The 21321-nt window shown below is 45.0% G+C and overlaps 1 protein-coding gene across 1 annotated transcript; it reads left to right on the top strand.

Annotated features, from left to right (window-relative positions):
• The first annotated feature begins 1668 nt into the window (after window positions 1-1668).
• Window positions 1669-20675, top strand: SDR16C5 (short chain dehydrogenase/reductase family 16C member 5). Its single transcript, XM_041769451.1, has 7 exons — window positions 1669-1822; window positions 6196-6542; window positions 11349-11480; window positions 13987-14086; window positions 15825-15969; window positions 16581-16706; window positions 19131-20675. The coding sequence occupies exons 2-7, from the start codon at window positions 6210-6212 to the stop codon at window positions 19222-19224; spliced, it is 930 nt and encodes a 309-aa protein (XP_041625385.1). The 5' UTR covers window positions 1669-1822; window positions 6196-6209; the 3' UTR covers window positions 19225-20675.
• The last annotated feature ends 646 nt before the right edge of the window (window positions 20676-21321 follow it).

Genomic DNA, 21321 nt, shown 5'->3' on the forward strand with positions numbered 1-21321 from the left:
TAAAAAACAAATTCACATTCCTCACATACCAGTTGGCTAATCTGCTCTCCTTTGAGCTTTTACCACTTCTGTGTCCTTCCCAGCCTTTGGTGAATTCCAAACACAGTCTTGTCCTGACTCCCTGGGTTTCCTTCAACACTCCATCATTTATTAATATGCCAGCTCCTTATGCCATCCAACACACCCCACCCTGTATTATAAGCATTTCAGCAGTGATTTACCCTACGTTAGAGGCTCAGCTAATAAACCGAACATCTTCTTTTTTTTTTTTCTTTCTGGACAGATGCGGCATTGCTATATCTTCTAGATCTTTGTACACAGGTGTTCAGTGAACACTCTGGTTGGACCAGAGTACAGTGTTGACTTTTTCTCAACCTCATCTCCTTGGAACAAGCTTCGCCCTCCCCTACTTCTAGGCCTCCTGCCAGTGCCGCACCCACTTGGAACCAGCACCCCGCCTGCCTTCCAAGCTGTGTTCCCACACCCACAGTCCTTACAGCCAAGGGGCCAGGGAAGCTGTTGACCTTGATCCCAACTGCAGGAATCTGATTCTGCTGGGGAACTCCTCCTTTCTGCCCTGCTCTGCAAGCTGCAGAGAACTGACCTGGTTCCCAGAGCGAGCTCCCTGTCCCCCAGCCAAGGACTCCTGCACCTGCCTCCCTTCCTACCCTCCTCCTGGGCTGTGCTTTGGAAACTTTTTAAATGCTGATACCTGGGCCCCTTCCAACTCAGAAATTCTGATTGAATTATGTGGGATGCAGCCTGGATACCAGAAATTTTCAAACTCCAGGGATGATTCTTCAAACTGAAATCCCAGCGCCTGTGTCCAGCCATAACGATAGGATATCCCCGGGCTAGTGGCCTGGAGGAAAAAGGAAGGAAAAGGAAGGAAGGAAGGAAGGAGGAAGAATGGAGGGAGGGAAGGAGGGAAGGAAGGGAGGGAGGAAGGGAGGGAGGAGGGAAAAAGAAGGAAGGAGAGAGAGAGGGAATGGAGGGAGGGAGGGACGGGAGGGAGGGAAGGAGGAAGGAAAGGAGGAGGGAGGGAAGGGAGGAGGGAAAGGAAGAGGGGAGGAAGGAGGGAAGGGAGGAGGGAAGGGAGGGAGGGAAGGAGGAAGGAAAGGAGGAGGGAGGGAAGGGAGGAGGGAAAGGAGAAGGGAGGGGAGGAGGAAAAGGAGGAGGGGAGGGAGAGAGGGAAGGAGGGAAGGAAGGAAGGGAGGAAGGGAGGATGGAGGGAAAAAGAAGGAAGGAGGGAGAGAGGGAAGGGAGGGAGGGAGGGGAGAAAGAGGGAAGGGAGGGAGGGAAGGGAGGAGGGAAGGAAGGAAGGAGGGAACAGAGAAGGGAAGGGAGGAAGGAAGGAAGGAAGGAAGGAGGGAAAGAAGGAAGGAAGGAGGGAAGGGAGGAGGGAGAGGAGGAGGGGAGGAAGGAGGGAAGGGAGGAGGGAAGGGAGGGAGGGGAAGAGGAAAGGGAGGGAGGGAGGGAGGGAAGGGAGGAAGGAAGGAAGGAGGGAAGGGAGGAGGGAGAGGAGGAGGGGAGGAAGGAGGGAAGGGAGGGAGGGAGGGAAAGAGGGAAGGGAGGGAGGAGGGAAGGGAGGGAGGGAGGGAGGGAGGGAAGAAGGGAGGAAGGAAAGGAAGGGGAGCGAGCGGCGCGGGCCCACGTGGCTGCGCCCCGGGCGGCTCCACCCACGCGGGCGGAGCCGGCCGCCGTGGACTTGGCCTCGGGCCGCCTCCGAGATAAACCCCGGAACCTCGCCCAGCCGCGAGCCAGAGACGCGGCGCCCCCGGCAGACCCCGCTCCTGGGCCGGCCGCGACGGCTGCGCGCTCGGTGAGTGACCCTCGGTGGACCCGGTGGGCGGCCGGAGGCCCCGGAGCTCGGTGCCCCGCCCGGGGCGGCACTGCTGGGGCTGGGGCTGGGGCTGGGGCTGGGGCTGGGGCTGGGGCTGGGGCTGGGGCTGGGGCTGGGGCTGGGGCTGGGGGGGGGCCGGGGGGGGGGGGCGGGCGGGAGGGAGCGGCACCTGCTCTCCGCTGCCCCGCGCGCCTGCCCCCGCCCCACTTCATCACTCCCCTAACTTGCTGCGTGCGCCCTGGCCTGGGCCTGGGAAGAAGGCACGTGTTTACACGGCACAGGGTAGTTTAGCTGCTTCTTCTTCTTCTTCTTTTTCCAAAGTGAGCTCTGTGCCCAGCGTGGGGCTTGAACTCACGACTCTGCGATCAAGAGTCGCTGCCCCCTGGACCGAGCTGGCCAGGTGCCTCAAGTTAGTTCAGTTTTTGAACTAGTCAGGGAATGGGATGCAGGCCCCAGAGAGGTGTATAAACTGATTAAATTTAATATATTCTGTGACTTCCTAAGACAGAGTCTTTGCACTAAAATGAAACCTTACATGTATTTACAAGGTGTTTGTAAGTATGCTTACTAGAACCATCTTTCCTTCCTACGGGCAGGGATCATAGCTGCAGCCAATGCATAGTCAATGTGCCCGGCATGGTTCTAGCAAGGCCTCCACATTATGGGCATGAGGGGTGGAGATGGAGATGAGGTGTCACCTGGCAGGTGCTGAAATCCAGCCCAGCTCCTCCTGCCCCACCCCTGCCCCCACCCAGTACATCCTGGAGGGAGCTGTGTGCAGGGCAGTGAAGACCTTTTTCTTCGCCCAATGTGCTCAGAAATTTCATAAGGGAACATAGGGACCATATTACATGCCTTAATAGTTGACTGTATTAGATCTCTTTTTTTAAAAGATTTTATTTATTTATTCATGAGACAGAGAGAGGGGCATTTTAAATCTTTTCACTTCCACATTTCCTCCGTCAGTGCATAGTGTGGAATCCTCTTATTAGAAGAGGCACAAAAGAAAACTTTAACCAACGTTGCAGAGAAATCAGTGGCAGATCCAGAATTCCAGCGCAAACTTTAATCTCTACACCTGACTACCTGTGCAGATACCCAGCACACACCCTAAACCCCAAGTGAGGGCGATCTCAGGATGCCAAGCTCTTAAGAACCCAGTAAGCATTGGCCGAGACAGCAATAAGCGGTAAGACGTTGCTCTAGGTCTTACATCGTGCCAGCACTGAGACAGTGGACTGCTGGAGTTTAGGGCCTCTGGCATTAAGAACCTTCTCCCAGGTCAGCGGTGAGAGTCCTAGCCATCCACATGGTGTTGGAACCCACTGAGGAGAGAAACAGACCTCTGTCCCTCTGGCGTGGACTTGCAGAGTGGTGTGCCTGAAGGGGGCATGGATGAGCTGGTGTAGGTTTTCTCGTGGAAGGACTGTTGGGAGTCACCCAGGCTGCTGCCTGGAGAAGGTGCCCAGGGTGCCCCATTACTGTGGCAAGTCTGGCCGTCATCCTTGCCAGTCTAAAGACACAGTCCCCTCGACTGGGCTTAAAATGAAAGTCTGAAAACCACTGTTTTCCCTTTAAGGCACCTTCCTTCCAAATTCTGCAGAGCCTGAGAGGCTCTTTTCTAAAAGAGGAGGCCTTTTTTTACATTCAGCAAATCATTCAAATCAATCATCCAAAGCTACTGTATGAAAATAAATCCGAGCAAAAATGGCAGAGAGTTTGAGGGCCATTTCATCCAAAGTATGGTGAAACCCAGTGCTCCACAACAAGAACTTTCTTTAACCAAAATATCCATGCCTCCTACCACCAGGATTCTAATTCTCAGGCTTTAACTACCTCGAGCCTCAAACTCTTCCTTCCATCTGTTGGTCAGGCTACTCCCAGATCTCTCTCTGTGTGTACCTCTGACCATTCATCACTTGCTCAAATGTCACCTTCCACCAAATCTCTTTTGTTGCTTCTTCCCCAGCACCCAATCTAAACCAGATCTCCCATCTATTCTCTATAGCACCCTGTAGTTTTATTTGTGATATAACAGTTTGTAGTGATGTATTTATTTGCTCAGTGTCTGTTTCTTCAACTGGACCCTTGGTTCACAAAGACAGTGATCATGAGAGGCTGCTCACTCCCTCAGTCCCAAAGTCCAGCTTCAGACCTGCACAGCATCAGGGCTCAGTAAATATAATAAATGAACTCAGCTGGCCCTGCACTACCTAGCACCAGGACCTGGGGTAAACTATATACATAGTCTTACTGATCTTCAGTCCCATCTGTACAATGAGCCAAGAAACAGCAATTTAGGTCACAGTGACTTCTAAGGGTCTCACCATGCTCCAAGCCCTGCTGTTGATGAATCTATCCACCCATCATCATAAATAGTGACTAGTCTATCATCAACCAAACTGCCAAGTAAGTGAATCTGCTGGTTCTTTGATGAAGGACATCTCCTGCCCTCATCTGTGCCTCTCAGTTGGACACCCCATTCAGAGAAGCCTCCCACCTCCAGCACAGGATGCTCCTGCTAAACATGTCTTCTCATCCTGTAGGAAATAAGACCTTCCCTTTCCCAGCTGGCTTTTAGTAAAGCATCTTATAAACTCATTGTCACTAAAGGGTGAGCAACTGATAACAGGATGTAAACTATAGCCCTGTATGACTTTGTCAAAGGGAGGCCTTTTATTCATTCAGCAAACCTATTGGGTGATTTCTTGGTGAGCAGGACTCCAAATCTGAGAAACATGCTAACATTCATACAGCACTTACTGTGAGCTAGCATTGTGGTCCTGCACATAACATTCATTCCTATTTCATCTGCAAAACCACCCTATGTCACAGGACCAGTAGATACGTGGAGATTGTGGCCCAGATAGGCAAGTAGCCTGCCCTAGGTTTCACAGGTAGGCAGGGGCAGGGCAGGACAGCGGTCTCATCTGTCTCTCACCTATATTCTGCAGTCCCAGGGCTGAAGGGTCAGTGATGTGGGATGGAGTTCCCAGAATCTGGGGAAGGGGTATCCCACGCTCACAGTGAAACTGTGAAAAGGTTTAGAATATCAATGACTCCTTTTTGAATATGTTCTACAAATAGGATTTTACATTTTTTTCTTGAATCTCAGATTTTTTTTTAAAGTTTTTTACTTGAGTATAGTTGACATGCAATAATACATTAGTTTCAGGTGTATAATATAGTGATCTAACAAGTCTAGATGTCATGCTGTGCACACAAGTGTAGCTACCATCTGTCACCACACAGCACTGTGTCAGTGTCATTAACTATACTCCCTGTGCTGTGCCTTTTATTCTCATGACTTACACATTCTATAACTGGAAGGCAGCCTGTATCTCCCACTCCCCTTCAGTTATTTTCCCCATCCTCCCTCCATTTTTCTCTGTATTTATAGGTCTGATTCTTCTTTTTGTTTACTTGTGTATTCCTTTTTTTTTTTTTTTAGGTTCCATGTATGAGTGAAACCATATGGTACTTGTCTTTCACAGTTTGACTCCTTTTACTTAGCATTATACTCGCTAGTTCTATCCATGTTGTTGAAAATAGCAAGATCTCATTCTTTTTTAAGGCTGCATAACATTCCTTTGTGTGGTATCTGTGTGTGTGTGCGCATGTGTGCGTGCGTGTGTACCCTACATCTTCTTTACCTATTGAATGTCAGATTTTAAATAGTGACACAGAATTAAAAAAGAACTGTGTAAATTAAAAAACACAACCCAGAGGTGCCTGGGTGACTCAGTTGGTTAAGAATTGGACTCTTGGTTTTGGCTCAGGTCATAATCGCAGGGTCATGGGATAGAGCCCTGCATAGGGCTCTGTTCTCAGCAGGGAGTCTGCTTCTCTCCCGCAACCTCTCCCTCTCCCCCCTTCCCCTGCTCATGCTCACTCTCTCTCTCTCTCTCTCAAATAAATAAATCTTTAAAACAACAACAATAACCACAAACCTAAAAGGAGACAAAAGTAAAACCAGAGAGGTAGCAGTTGTCATACAAACATTACAATATAATAAAAGCAGTCAACAGGACTTGAGCTTATTATGAAGAAAGGTTAACTATGAGAAATAATTAACTTCTCCTTTGTGTTAAACTTTGGCATGGTTACAGCCCCTAGTTAGGGACCATTTCTGTCCTGTACAACACTCAGAAGGGAGCCCCGCTTGGTGCTGTGAACGAAAGCTGGCCAAGACACAGTCTCTGTGTCCAAGTTCAAAGTCTGCTACCAAGAGGGAAGTTTAAATTACACGTCCCAGTTTCTCCTACTATCTCAGAAAACACGAGCTCTGGGTCGTCTGCACACTCCGAGGGAATAGTCACCGAGGTCTTTATGCGGGTCTCTTTTTCTCATAGGTCTCAGCCACAACATGGCTTCTAACCTGAAGTCAGCCAAGGACTTGGTCGTTTTCTTAGGAAAATCAGTGATTGCGTTTCTGGAATCTATGGTTTTCACCATCATCCCCAAACCACGGAAGAACGTTGCTGGTGAAATCGTGCTCATCACTGGCGCCGGGAGCGGACTGGGAAGGCTCTTGGCCCTCAGATTTGCCCGCCTTGGATCGGTGCTGGTTCTCTGGGATATCAACAGGGAGGGGAACGAGGACACGTGCAGGATGGCCCGGGAAGCCGGAGCCACGAGAGTGTATGCCTACACCTGCGACTGCAGCCAAAGGGAAGACATATACAGAGTGGCCGAGCAGGTAGTTCTTGTGTCTCGCTCTCCCCCGTGGGTAGTAAGCACCCTAAGATCCGCTCACACGCCTGCCTCCTCTGTCTCTTTGCCTTGCTCAGTGCAGATTTGCCTGTCTCCAGCACCCCTTTAACTTAAAAACTGTTAGGGAGGGCCGCCTGGGAGGCTCAGGTCATGATCCCAGGGTCCTGGGACAGAGCCTGCTTCTCCCTCTCCTCTCCACTCACACTCTCTCTCGCTATCTCTGTCTCTGTCTCTCTCTCTCTCTCAAAAAAAAAAAAAAAGAATTGGGGAGTGAAAATTAGGGTTTTTGAATTGTCACTGTATACAATATACCATACTAAGCACCCCATCTATATTATATCATAATCCTATAAAGTGAGGTCCATTATGAGGCCCATTTCACAAATAAGGAAACCAAGACTTAAGGAGGTAAGTAGCTCCCCTAAGAAACAGCTACTAAGGAGCAAAGATCCAGCTCAGCCTTGAGTCTGTTGACTCCAGAGGACCTACTCTTCCCTGCCCAGTGGATGGTAGGGACTGTGCGGCCCCTGTTACAGTATAAGAGGTAGAGGGTAGCCCCCTTCTTGGAGGAGAAAGGAGACATAGAGATATGGAATAATCTATTCAGGGTCCCAGAGCTAGCACATAACTAAGTCAAGGCTTGAACCCATTTCAGTCTGAGTTTAAATCCAGCTGTTTCCACCATACCACAGTGCCTTTCATTTGAATGTGTATTTCTTTTAAAATAGTCATAAGAAAATCAGAATATTTTATTCATCCTAAAGACTCTTAACTGCTGTGGCTTCTTTGGTGATGATACAGCTGCACGAGTAAAGAAGGCTTCCAGGAAGTCATAACCCCACTATGCAGTGGAAAGAGTTTTCTTAGTTCATTGAGGCACATACTTGTTGCTGCTTCTTTTCCCTCATAAGGATTTTCTCTATCCCCTCCCCCCCCTCATTGTCATGAGTACTCCGCACATCACTATCCTGGGCCACTTTTTTGGTGGCACCCAGAATCCCCCAATTCAGTAAGAAGGAAGGAACCAGACTGGCCTGCAAAGAGCAGGTCAGCCACATTGGAAAGCTCTTTCACAGCTTGTAGACCCTACCTCAAATCTCCTTCCCACCTCACTTCCTAGTGGTAAGGTTGGCAGGTCATTGGTGGGTGATTGTGTAGCTTCTGTTTAAATTTGTCTTTAAATGCTATACACCTGTAACTACCATCTCCAATCACCGGCAGCCCAGTACAGTCTGGAGACCCAAACCTGACAAGCTAGCACCTCCCTCAAGGTGCAGGTGTGTCTTTGCCTTTGCCAACCTCACAGATTAATCCCTGTGCACTTGAAGCACTGATCACCTGATGTGTTCACTCATGATGACGGCAAACAACTTCTCTAGCCACTGTTAAGCAATAATTGGTTCATGTTCAAGTCCTCATGACCTTCCAATATTGAGCAAGCTAATATGAGACACTCTATAAATAAATAATTGCCTCTTCCCTATATCTGTGATTTAGTTCTGGCCAAGATGCTTAGCTCAGAAATGGTCAAACATTGAATATTGCCAGCTTATTATTCAGCTTTTCTTACTTATGGGTCTTGAAAAGAATTGATTATGTGCTCTTCTCAATTCAGGGGAAGCAAACTCAACTCCGCTCATAAACCAGCCATTTGCCCTTCTTATTCTGGATAGAGAGAAGGTACCAGGGATTTTTTTTTTTTTTAAGTATTCCATAGAGCAGTGATCAAGGTGAAACTTTTCAGGGTGGTATGACAGTGTGCCATCTCCACAGACACCAAGAACTTTGAATGCTTGTGTCCCCAGATCATAGTTTGGCCCCAAGTTCAGAACTTGGCATCCTAGGTAAGCAGTTATTTTGAACAATGAACACAAGACCAGACTAGGGCTATGTAGTGGCATACCTTTTACTATGGCATGTGGAAGTGTCTGAGTACATTTAATGACATCCCTTAGTCCAAATCAGAATCAATTTTACTTGGCATACCTCCAATTGACTGCATTGATTCAATAGAAAAAAAAAAAGCCTTATTTGTGACATCTATGAGAACAACTTAAGGTTTATTTCTGCTTCCTGATGTGCAAGGTCAAATTTCAGGAATGTTTCATTTTTTTTAAACCATGAGTGACCACACTAGCAGACCTTTCTTTATTGCCCATCACCACTAATAAGTTGTGGTTAGGAAGTTCAAATTAGTATCTTGGACAGTTTATTTTTTTAATTTATTTATTTATTCATGAGAGACACTGAGAGACAGAGAGACAGAGACAGAGACATGGAGGGAGAAGCAGGCTCCATGCAGGGAGTCTGATGTGGGACTCGATCCCAGGACTCCAAGATCACACCCTGATCCAAAGGCAGATGCTCAACCACTGGGCCACCCAGTCATCCCAGTATCTTGGAAGTTTAAAGTTAGACACTTTAACTTTTAACTGATTTGCTGTCTTCTTGCTCTTCTTACAGCGTGGATGTTTGTAGAGGAATCCCCACCATTAGGCAGGGACAGTTTCTGTGGGAATCTCACTAGACCTGTTATCCAGGGTTGAACAGACTGTTGCCACATTCTTACAATGAGGAGAATAATGGATGCAAAAAAAGAAAACTAGTTAAAAACTAGTCTGTATCATTTCCCTTAGATGGTACCCCGTGTCTCTTATTAAAAAGCATAATTGCAAACAATTATGAGCATAAGTTCATCACATGGATGAGCTTTATTGTGCTATGTGGTCAGTAATAGTTAAATATATAAGTGAAGTACAGTTGAACTTGATCCCTTTTTTCCCCAACAGGGCAGAGGCTGAATACTCATGATGTCTTTCAGAGCTTTACATAAAAGGAAAAAGCAGACTTTGGAGCAAGATAATCCTTAAAAAAAAAAAAAGATAAACCTATGTACAAAACAGATAAAGCAATAGGAAGATTATTCACATGAAAAATCTTATCACAGATACTTAGCCCAGTACATTTAAAGTATGATTCATAAAGATAGAATTTTCACATACTGCAAAGATACAAGCCATGGATAATAAAACCAGATGCCATTTTGAAATTCTGATGTTTATTCTGTCAAGGACATGATAACATGCTTTGTTCATGAAGGAAGCACCAGTGGATACACACACCTATTTATTTCTCTGAGAAGTAACTTCCAGCTTTGCCATCCATGACTGAGCTAGGACATCAGCCTCTGATGCTAGTACTGACTTCCAGTCCACAGCCCTGTCCAGCTTTTCTTTTCTTTTCTTTCTTTCTTTTTTTTTTTTTTTTGGAGTATAGTTTATAGACAATGTTATATTAGCTTTAGATGCACAACACAGTGATTCAGCAGTTCCATGTGTTATGTTACGCTCACAACAGGTGCTGGTACCAACTGGCACCATACAACACTATTACAGTTCCCTGACTATATGCTTCATGCTGTGCCTTTTATTCCCTTGATTCGTTCATGACATACCTGGAATGACCTGGAAGCCTGGACTTGATTTTAACCCCAGGTAAGGCTAGTTGTTTCTAGCCTCGACTGCTGTTCAGCTTGAATTTGACTTCAATGTTTTAGCCCCTCTCCAAATAAAACTTGAAGTCAGAGTGTTTCCAGTGCTTTTATCTGAAAGCTCTAACATAAAATGTGGGGTTTCTGTAGAAAGCTCTGTCATAAAATGTGGGGTTTCTGTAGGCTCTATTTCATCCTGAATTTTCCCTAGGCTACGGATCTAGTTGCCTAATAAATACCTTACACATCACCCTCGTTGCTGGGACCCAGGCCTTCCACAACATAGATGAGAGAGGTGGTGGCTTCTACCCAGCTTCAGTAATACAGCCCGTTCTGTGCCAGCCTGTGCCATTGATATAGGGAGGTGCACGCACGCACACACACGTGCACACACATACACACACACACACACACAGAGAACTGGAGATGTTAGGGGTACTGCCGTGAGCTTCCTGCTGTTGAGCACAGGGCAAGTGCAACCAGTGGCTCTCACTGATCTGGGGACAGAGCCCCTGCCGTAGGATACAAATTACAGTAATGAAATTCAAAACACAGAAAGAGGCAAAGGGACACACCACCATCTCCTGTCACCAATCCTGGAAAATCCTGTGCTCACTTCTACCATAAGAGCCAAGATTATAAGCTAAAGATTTACCATAAACGAAACGCTCCAAGGTCACACCCAGAAATCTTGTTTCTTAACTACAAGTCATTGAGTGCCTGCTCTGGCCAGTGTTGCAGCAGCCCCTGATCCTCCCTTCACATATCTTAACACCTAGAAGCGTGTGGTAGGGAGAAGAAAACCTGCTAGCTGGTACAGCAGGACAGACAGGTTCTGAGCTGTGCCATGTCAAACCTGTTTAGGAACTTCGTGTTCTTTCTGTGTCTTCCTACTCCACCTCGTCTCAGTGTGTGCTGGGTCTTGATTTCTATGACTTGGCTATAAGGCCTATGTCCTATTACAATAACTGAAACGACCTACCACTTACACGGAGCCTGAAACAACGTGACTGATCACCGAGTCTAAGAAGAGCTCTAACTGCTCTAATTGTTAAGGAAGGTAGTAGCCCTGCAATGTTGGAATGGTCCTAAGACAGGGGGAAAAAATAAGAAGAGCATCAGACGTGGATGTCTGACGCACTATAAACTCAGCAGAGAGAATGAAGGATACTTCATTTGCCGGGTGCGTACGCTCCATCTGAGTTAACGAGGAAAAGAAACGTAGAAGGCTACGGGGAAACGAGACTTAGATCATGTAAAGAATCACTCCATTGGTGCTGTTGCTCCTGTCATTCAATTCAGGTTAAAAAAGAAGTTGGCGATATCTCCATCCTAATCAACAATGCCGGAATCGTGACGGGCAAAAATTTCCTCGACTGCCCAGATGAGCTGATGGAAAAAGCTTTAGATGTGAATTTCAAAGCACACTTATGGGTAATTATTTCTTTCTTCTTGTAACCAATATAAAGTTACTCTGAATTTAGAAGAACCCTCCTCTCGTTCTCTTAAAATTAACTAAACTAAAGCACAGACGTCTTGATTTTAGATTCGTCTCAGTCTACCCAGTTGTCCCCCCATGATCCGATGTAACCTGCACCTGTCTGAGCCTCTGCTCGGGAATCCTGCAAAGACACAACTGTCCCAAGGCCTTACTGTCACTTATTGATCGCCAGTTTATGTCGGATACTTTCCTTGGCACCTCCTGTATAATCCTTGAAGTAGCTCAGTGAGGGTAGCCCCCGTGGCTTAGCGGTTTACGCCGCCTTCAGCCCGGGGTGTGATCCTGGAGACCCGGGATCGAGTCCCGCGTCGGGCTCCCTGCATGGAGCCTGCTTCTGTCTCTGCCTCTCTCTCTCTCTCTCATTCGCTGTGTCTCTAATAAATAAATAAAATCTTTAAAAAAAATAGCTCGGTGAAATAAGGGATCAGGGGAGTTAAAAGATTTGCTCAAGGCTACACAGAAATGACAGCACATAGACACATAGACGTGACCAGGGTGACCTTATAATTTGCCTGAGCCAGAACTCTTTTGAAAGTGGAATAGATAAAATATATATATATATATACATATATATAAAATAAAGTGAAAGTGAGCATTATTAAATAATCATTAATCACATCTCTTCTGGGCAAACCAAGACATGCAGTCACCTCCCTAAGTATCTAACCAGGGAAAGGAGAATTTGTACCAGTATGCTTGGTGACATCAAAAGGCACAGGACAGGAGCTGTGGGCATTAAAGGGCACAGCCCCTGACCTCCAAGGTGATCTGCCCCTTGCAGATGTTGGGTTTTCCTGGCTTTAGCTAAAACCAGTCTTGCCATGCCTCCTCACCCACGGGCATACCCTCCCTTGCCTTTCCCTGCTCCCACTGCCCTGGGTGGTTCTCTCCTGGAACGAAGGAGACATCTCTCCTTCCACTCTCCTGGACGTCTGAGCTTCCCCCCATGCTCCTTATGTCTCCTCACTTGGACTCCCTGCCCAACTCTCATTTGGCAACTGAAGTCCAATGTTATTTGGACTTTATAGGTTTCTGTCCCCTACTTGCACCAAAAGTGTCCTGGCATTGGTGGTATTATTGGTGTTCGTATTATTTCCAAGAGAAAGATGGAAAGATCCAGAACTAAGTGGCCACTACCTACCTTCAGGAGCTACTGCAAGTGATTTATGGTGTCTTGTCCCAAATATCCCTCTCCTTCATTAGGATGAAGTTAGAGTCCTCAGCCAGAATGAAGATAAAACCATAATCTCATTGAAAGTCTCCACTCCTGCTGTGTTCTTTTTTCTCCTGGTTCTCCTCTCTCTCTCTCCTTTGTCTCCCTCTTCCTCTAGTTGTCCCCAAAATGCTGGTGTGTCCCCGGCCCCCATCATCCTCACTCTGGACACTCTTCCTGGTCAAATCCACATACGTTCTTTGAGCCCCTGCATAGAGTAGGCACTAGCTAGTGGGTCAGAGGGCTCCTGGTGACCGTGCTCCTAAGGGACGCATCCCCAGGGAGAAGTAAAGAGACTCATCTCAGGCCATCACAACTCAGGGAGCTCTTTATTATGCTGTGCTGTTGTGATTTTCCACCTCTCTCTAAGCGTTAGTTTCTCTCTGAAAGTCATTGTGATGCACACAAAGGTTGTTTGACTTTTATAAGAGATCCCTTTTCTCATATTTATTCATATGATTCAAATTTGAAAATAAGCATGAATACAAATTCACATAAATCAGCAAGTATTTCTTTTTTCTTTTTTTTTAAAGTATTTCTATTTAAGACTTATTTCTGTGTTGTAGAATATATCTTCTATCAAAGCCCATTTCTCCCTCCTTTACCTTCTCTTTCCAGGCCCCACATCAAAGGTGAAGGTGCTCTAGAGTACTGAGACACAGCACACATCCTTTCTTTCTCTCTATCTTCTATCCTCTCTACTGGCGTGGAATAAAAATTAGAAACCATTATTCAAAGTAGAGGTGAATTTCAAAACAAAGTGATGTTTTTAAACTGAAGCCAACATCAGTGTGTCCTATGAACAATGTTCAGAAAAATTTGAAATCCAAATATGATCCAAGCAGGAGTGTGGGAAAGGCAGTGTAAATCTAAATAATCATACCTCTCCAAGTACTCTTACTGGTTTGTGGATTGTGTCTGCCACAGTTAAGATTCTCCAATACTGCTTCGATTATTGTCTGAATATTGTTTTTCAAAGTCAAATATGAGCTAAATATAAATCTTAATAAATACTTTTTTATAATATTGGAACTGCCACCAGGAAAATACTGATTTACGAGCTTGAACAAACTACGAGGCTTACTTTCCAGATGTTTACATTTTTATACCCCAGTGCCTTCAGGTATTTTTATGAACTTGAAAGATTCTCTTTTCATCAGAATGGTCATATAACCTTCTGAAAAAAAAAGTACAAAATGTTAACAGTTCTTCCTTGTTCTTCTTAGACTTATAAGTCCTTCCTACCTGCTATGATCGCTAATAACCATGGACATTTGGTTTGCATTTCAAGTTCAGCTGGATTAGTTGGAATAAATAAACTGGCAGGTAAGAGAAATTCAGCAGTTGCAAAAAGTTTTATAACTTTACCTTACTTAGCTCTGAATAATCAGCGTTGATTTGATGTACAAATGATAAAGGGTTATAAATTAAGAGCCATACTCAATAAGGTAAGTGGTTGAGAACATGGTACAGCAAAGCTGCCCATCAGATTTGCTTATACAAGGTTGAACTATGCACTTTGGAATCACTGGGTCACTGCAGTTCCCTGGGCTTTAAAAAAAGAAAGAAATAGGCCGTACTGATAAATTATTTTTATACAAGTGATGAGCATAGGCACCGTCCCCCAGAATTTCCCTGGTGCTTGTTATCAGGATGGTAAGGAGGAGCATTCTGGCTTCTGAAATTTCCATTAAATAGATTCTTTCTGGTGTGAGTTTGGAGAAAGTTTCTCAAGCCCAAGAAATCTAAAATTATCCTCGCTGCTTGTCCACTGGTTGAAGACTCGAAGCTCAAGGTTCATAGCAGTGGTCTTGGCACAGTTCACCTCAGTTACAGGAATAGGGTTTTCAGAACCACCAGTCACCCCAAATCTATACAGTTACCCATCTGTACACATCTCCCCATGCGTGGAACTTCCTTTCCTCCATCCTTCTTAGAATTCACCAGGTATTATTGTTACCTCATGGGTCTCTGAACTCCTACAGGTCTATTTGCGGCTCCTCCGAATCCTTTTCCTGGCACAATATCTCTGTCTTAGGATATAAGACTCTCCCATGCCCTGTTCACCCTAGAAACATGTGTAAGATTTGTGTAATTCCCTCGGTGTGGATCTTGGCTCCCCTGCATCAGAATCAGCGAGGGTGCTATTTAGAATGCAGATTGCTAGAGTCCTGGACCACATCTGCTCATGGGAATCTCAGAAATGCAGGGGCCCACTGACCTGCGTTCGTACCAAATGACTCAGGTGATCCTAGAAGCTGCTCAGATCCTGTCCTCTACTGTCTAACCCACCACAACCTAGGGACCTGACTCTTGCCAGTTGTAGTGGCTGCTTCTTGCCAGAGCAAGGACAGTCCCTTTGCCTCTTCGGATGGTGTGAGGAAAAGGAAAGTCAGAGGCCACCTAAATGCCTTTTCTTCCCCCAAATGTTCCCATTTTTTGAGCCCAATATGCAGCTGTTTAGTTGATGTGTGATTGTAGGCAGAAAGCTCAAAACTGATATCGACGCCGCTTCCCACTCCCCCTGCATTTTCAAGACCTGTAAGAGATAGAGCTTGGTGTTCCTCAGTCTGGTTTTCTCCAGCAAGCAGAAGAGAGTCAGAGTTAGAAGAACATTTGATCTGAGTATCACAGCCCATGTAGATCTCTCTTGCCTGGACTCCTACATGCTTTTATTAGTGGATTTCTTCTTCTGTGTACCTCTCTGCCCTGATACTTTGGAAAGTCTGCGGGACAAGGACTGGACGCCCACGTTGTGCCCCGTGTAACAGCTGGCACAGTGTCTGATCACTTGTCAGGGTGGAAGTGAGGTCTAGCAATGTGACCTGCAGGAGGCGCCCGGAAGCCTGGTGTCTCCTGGAGGGCACTTGGCCCTTTTTGTCAACCAACCTTTACGTGGTACTGTTCCTCTCCACTTGTTCCTCTTGGCACAGAGACCAAAATCTACAAAATAACTCTGGAATCATTGTCTCATTCTCCATTTGTATTAGTGTCATGAGGAAACTTTGATGTAACGCCATTTAAAAGCTCTAGAATATACATTAGCGTTGTTTGCCTTTTTCAGATTACTGTGCAACTAAATTTGCAGCCCTTGGATTTGCTGAATCTATATTTGCAGAAACAGTAGTCCAGAAACTAAACGGCATCAAAACCACTATTGTATGCCCATTTTTTATTAACACTGGCATGTTTGAAGGTTGTTCAACTGCGTAAGTATGTCCTTTGATCTCAGAGAAACTGCATTCTTAGAAATGACTAACCACCTGTTTTATTTTGTTCTATTTTTTTTAACATTTCTTAGCCTGATTTATAAGAGATCTCAGAATTTTTTCCTTCTTCAGATGTGTTTGTGTTTAAGATACCGATTTTAATGTGGATGGGTTTATCAAGGCTGGGTCCAGCTCCTACCACCCCGAGGCCAGATGTGCTGACCACCTCCCCAGCATCCCTGGCTGTAGCCTTCTCTCTCTGCCACCAAACTACATTCTGCCCCCTTCCCTGGCCGACTCCATGGAAGGACTGAAAAATCCCTGAAAGGGCACGAATGCCCAAGTCTGCCTGTCACAGAGATGACAGGAAGTTGCTTGCTATGGTTTCACGTATACGCGTATTGTAACACCAGTGTATTAATTAGAATCATCAGGTGCCATTTCAGAGGAAAGTTGTTATTAGCATGTTGATGATAAAGGAGTATATATAGAAATAGGTCAAAGAAGCAAGTAAGTGATAATTTCTTAAGCTTCTTTTATCCCTAATTTGTAAGATTTTTTTTTTTAGTAATTTATTAACTTGGGTTTTTGTTTTTGTTTTTACTCCTTAGCCGTCCTTTTCTGTTACCAGTTCTGGAACCAGAATATGTGGTTGACAAGATAGTAGATGCCATCCTGCAAGAGAAAGTGTACTTATATGTACCAAGGTTTATATCGTTTGTGATGTTTTTGAAAAGGTAACAATATCAACTTCCTGTTACTTCTCCAATGAGCCAGTCAATAGCTTAGTCTTCTACCAGGAGGAAGCCCTTTAAAAATATCTGTCAAATGAATGAACTTTGAGCCCTTCCTATGGGAGTTTGCTGACACAATCTCAAATTTGCATAGTTGCAGTGCTTCCCATGAGTCTAGAAGATGGAATTGGATCCTTCCAGCCATCTTACTATTGCATTATTGTTGGAGACAAGTGGGTTTAGTGAATGATCTGTGGACAGATTGAAGTGATTTTTTTTTCCCCTGACAGATGGTCTTTCTTGTGGGCATCATAGAATAATCATGATGGAACAGATACTGTGTCCACGCTTCCTCAAGTACAGATCCCCCAAGTCAAGGGCAGACAGTAAAGCCAAACATTTCAGGAAGCTCTGGTATGGGTAAAACTGGCAGTGGAGGATAAATTTGAAGCATAAGATGGCTTAAAAAGTTGGAGGCAGGAGACTAAAATAATAACCACCTCTTGAAAGTACCAGAGGGCATCTTTGTTTACCCTCTCTGCTCCCCATTGGATTTTAGTGCTGAGACCCATCAGCTGCAGTCTGTGAACATGGGATCCAGCTATAGGAACGGTAATGCCAAATTGCTGAGCAGCTGCATATATCCGCTATCTCAATTCATTTTCTGGACTGTAAGAGGTCATCTAATTATACCATACCTCCCTACCCTCCGCCCAATCAGGGCTTCTGCTTTGCAAGGAAGCACATTCCATTATCAACCCACTTCCCTCCATGGCTCTGAAATCTGTCTCCTTTAAATGTTCACCAGTTCTAGCTCTGCCCTCTAGCACTGTGTCTAATTCCATTCCTCTTGACAACAATTCTTCAGTTATTTGAGGGTAGATATTATGGCTGGTAGCCACTGTCCTTCTTGCATAAGGAAATGCCTTCTTCTCTTCAGTTAATTGTATCTACTTGGCACAAGTATTCTTTTTGTACTTGGTACAGAATTCTGCATGTGTCCTTTCATGGGTCAGGCTTCACCTAGCACAGGAGTGATACAGCCGGCAGGCTGTGGGAGGCAGGGTAAGGGATCTCTGACAAGCACTTTGAAATCTGGGGTTATGATCCAGCTGTTTCTTAAGTCTGAGCAAGCTGTTTATTCTCCTGGCCACTTATCTCATTTACAACCTCCAAGTCAGTGCTTGTAATAGCTTGTAGATTAGTGAGGGTCACACAGTTTATGGGACGGCGTGCATGTGCACAGGACAGTGGCCATCTATTATTGCCTAATAGATAGAAGTGTGTGATATAGTAATGCCAACAGTAAAGAACACGAGACTTAATTTTTCTAATGTTTTTGAATGATCATAGAGGTTATATTTACTTTTATAAGATATTAGTTCTGGACCCCGGTTAATGAGAGATCTACATAGTTCCTGAGAACCATTTAGAAACATGAAGTTTCAATAAAGGGGATGACATCACACATTCCTTCAAATACTCATTCAGTAAGCATGAGAGAGCACCCAGTGAGCACCACGAATTGCTAACCCAGTCCTAGGATCTGGGGTTACAACAAAGAACGAGAAAGACCAGAGTCCCTGCCCTCATGGAGATTTTCTTCTTGTGGGGTGGGTGACAGAACAAACAGACAAAAAAATTAAGTTAAAGAAAAGGTATGCCAGGTAGTCTTAAGTGCTAGGAAGAAACAAAGCAAGAAAGAGAAATCCCAGAGTGGGAGGCATGGGTGTGATGCGAGTTGAGCTCTGATGTTTCAGTGTGTTGCTCCGGGGAAGTACCATGGAAAAAGTAACATGTGACATCCTGTGGTGCCTGCAGATGGATGTGAGCTCGGTGTCCTTTCCTTGATCCTACCCTGAGGACAAGTCTTAGGTTTACCATGCCTCCCTTTGCTCTGCAGTGTGAATGTCAGGATTAATGGGGTCTGCCCTCTGTTGGGAAGGGTGAGCAGGGATAGAGAAGATGAGTGGTCCCAGTTGGGTCTTGCCAAAGGTCTAGGGACCTATCTGTTCCTTACAGGAGTCCCAGAAAATGAGATTTGATGGCTTCATTTTACAGCAGAAGAAGCAGACTCAAGAGAACTAAGTAATGTACCTGGGATGGCATTGTAAGTGATGAAGCTAGGACTCAAGCCAGGCTCCTCCCACTCGACAAGACTTCACTGCTCCCCGTCAATAATCACATAGTGCAGGGAGGCTCTGGAAACTGATGTGAGAAGTGAGTTGAGTAAACGTAAAGAAAGCAAGAAGACATATAGAGACCCCAGGCCAGTGCCCTCCCCCGATAGTGGACAAGCCCCCTACTACTGTGTGGGTATGCCAATGACTTCATCTGCAACAAGTCAGGGACACTGCATTTCCACCGAGTTGGTAAGATGCTTTCATGATAATAATAACCAAGAAAACTTCTCTTGTTTCTCTTTAGTATCCTGCCTGTCAAGGTATCACTGCTTGTGGCCGACTATATGGGTGCCTTGAATATAATGGATGGCTTTGTTGGCAAGAACAAGAAAGAGTAGAGACCAACTCAGTGGCTGATGTCATCTGATAGCCAGCATTCCATAATTCTTATTTCAATGAAGAAAAGCATTTTTGTCCAACAATATATCTGGAAACTACATGTACCATTCTTTTTCTGCTCTCTGGACTAGTATTTTCAACCAGTGCCTTTGAAAATAATGTTCGTATCTGCTTTTTGGTTGGGTTTTGTTTGGTTTAATTTAAAAAAAAAATAGCCTGCTTTTGTCACTTCTGCTTGCAACAGATGTGTGAGAAAAAGAATCCTGTCTCTCATGAGCTGCCCTATACTTTGGCCATTGGGGAGGTGGCTCAAATGGAGCAGGTGGCTTTGCCTGGACTTGCAGCAGGGAACAGTGAGAGGTGAAGAGCATGGATGAGTATTTTGCTAGAATGCACTCCATAGCTCTGGGTTCCCCATCACTTTTCTTCTCAGCTTTGGCCTTTTTGAAACTGTGCCACCTGGCGTAGGATATGCCAGCGTCCCATGGCCTTCTTCCCAAAGCAGCCATACAAATGCTTAATTCTACATGCCTTGGGTACTCCCAGACTCAGTGCCAGTCCCACTCAGGGCACAACAGGTGCCACTGCGTCAGGGAGTCTTCCTGCACATTCACTGAATGAACTTAGTAGGAGGTGATTTTATGCCAAATTCTAAACAGGAGCATTTTTTTTTCCTAGAAGAGATCAAAGAATGGCTACTTCTTACTCTGAAGATGACATTCCACTGCGTTAGATGAACTGCTGCCTATTAGTCTGAAAACATATTCATGTGGTTAGTTTCAAATGTTTAATTTAGTATTTCAGGTTGGGATTCATGTTGTATTTTTCTACCGAATGGGACAGTTTTATGCATTGGCATTCATCTGTGCTGCCTTCATTTCAGACCTATTGTATTCCTACAGTTTAATGAACTGGCCAACTGCTTTCATGATTTGGAGATTAACTATAAAAGGAAGATTAAGAAAAATACGTTAATTGCCATATCCCTGGAACTCCTTCCCAGGCTGGGAGGGGTATCTGCCTTCGGAGAAAAACTGCAGCCTTTGTCTCTTACCTTCTTTTGTGTGGGAAGCAGGAAAGGATGGGAAGTACCTCAGGAGACTCAGTGAGAGTCAAAGAAACAAGTCATGAATATCGTGGGGGTAAGATGCTCTTAGAAAGGCAAAGGTCTCAGGGAATGTGGAAGCTGGAATCTACCGCAGACTGATTTATCTTGAGCTTGCCTGCATGATTCCGACAACTCTGCCCCTGTATTTCCTTTCCATACAGAAAACTTTTAAAAAGAGGGAGGGGGAAAAAAAACAACCTTGTTTTATAATGATAAAAGCAATAACTAAGGTTTTATTATGCCTGGCATGAAGCTCTGCCCTTTACACACATTATTTCACTAAACAAGAATATCACACCATTACTCAAAGAATAATAAAGGTATTTGGTGTATGCCAAAGAAGAAAAGGCATCTTATTTCACAAGAGTGACATCCTACTCAACTACAGATGTGTACTGAGCAGCTCAAAAGGCCCTCTTAGCCTAACCAGCTAATGTTCCAAATCCTTGGTTAACAAGGTTAATTAAGAGAGAGGCACAATATTGCTCCTCTATTACAATTCCAAAAGCGTAGAATCTAGGGGCCTGTCTATTTAGCTGAAGAATAAAGAAGAGACTCGAGGGATTTAGGAGAACAAAGGTCTGGGGTGCAGTGGGCAGCCACCACATCGTAACAACATTAACAGCAATTTTTTCTAATTGGAGTGCATCTTGGCTGTACTGCTACAAAGGCCTGAAGTTCAATTGTGGTTTTACAGTACCCATAAAATTGTCTAAACAAATTCGGATTTACTTGAAGAGCTCCTATGAGAAGACACCACAAGTAAACTCCAGGGTTCTAGAGGGTAATCTACAACAAGGTGACTTAATACAAGGGGGGCAAGTGCTCTCAGCATCTGTTTCGTACCAGTTTCCATTTGAAATTTAGTCCTAATAAAGCCATAATCAAGACCCTGACACCTAAGTGAGCCTTGAGGGCAAGAGCTATACCTCAGGACTGAGCCCTCTGCCATCCATTATGACATGATCCAGCATCCGGGTGTCACCAT

The sequence above is a fragment of the Vulpes lagopus genome, chromosome 9 (assembly GCF_018345385.1).
Source record: "Vulpes lagopus strain Blue_001 chromosome 9, ASM1834538v1, whole genome shotgun sequence".
Taxonomy (NCBI): domain Eukaryota; kingdom Metazoa; phylum Chordata; class Mammalia; order Carnivora; family Canidae; genus Vulpes; species Vulpes lagopus.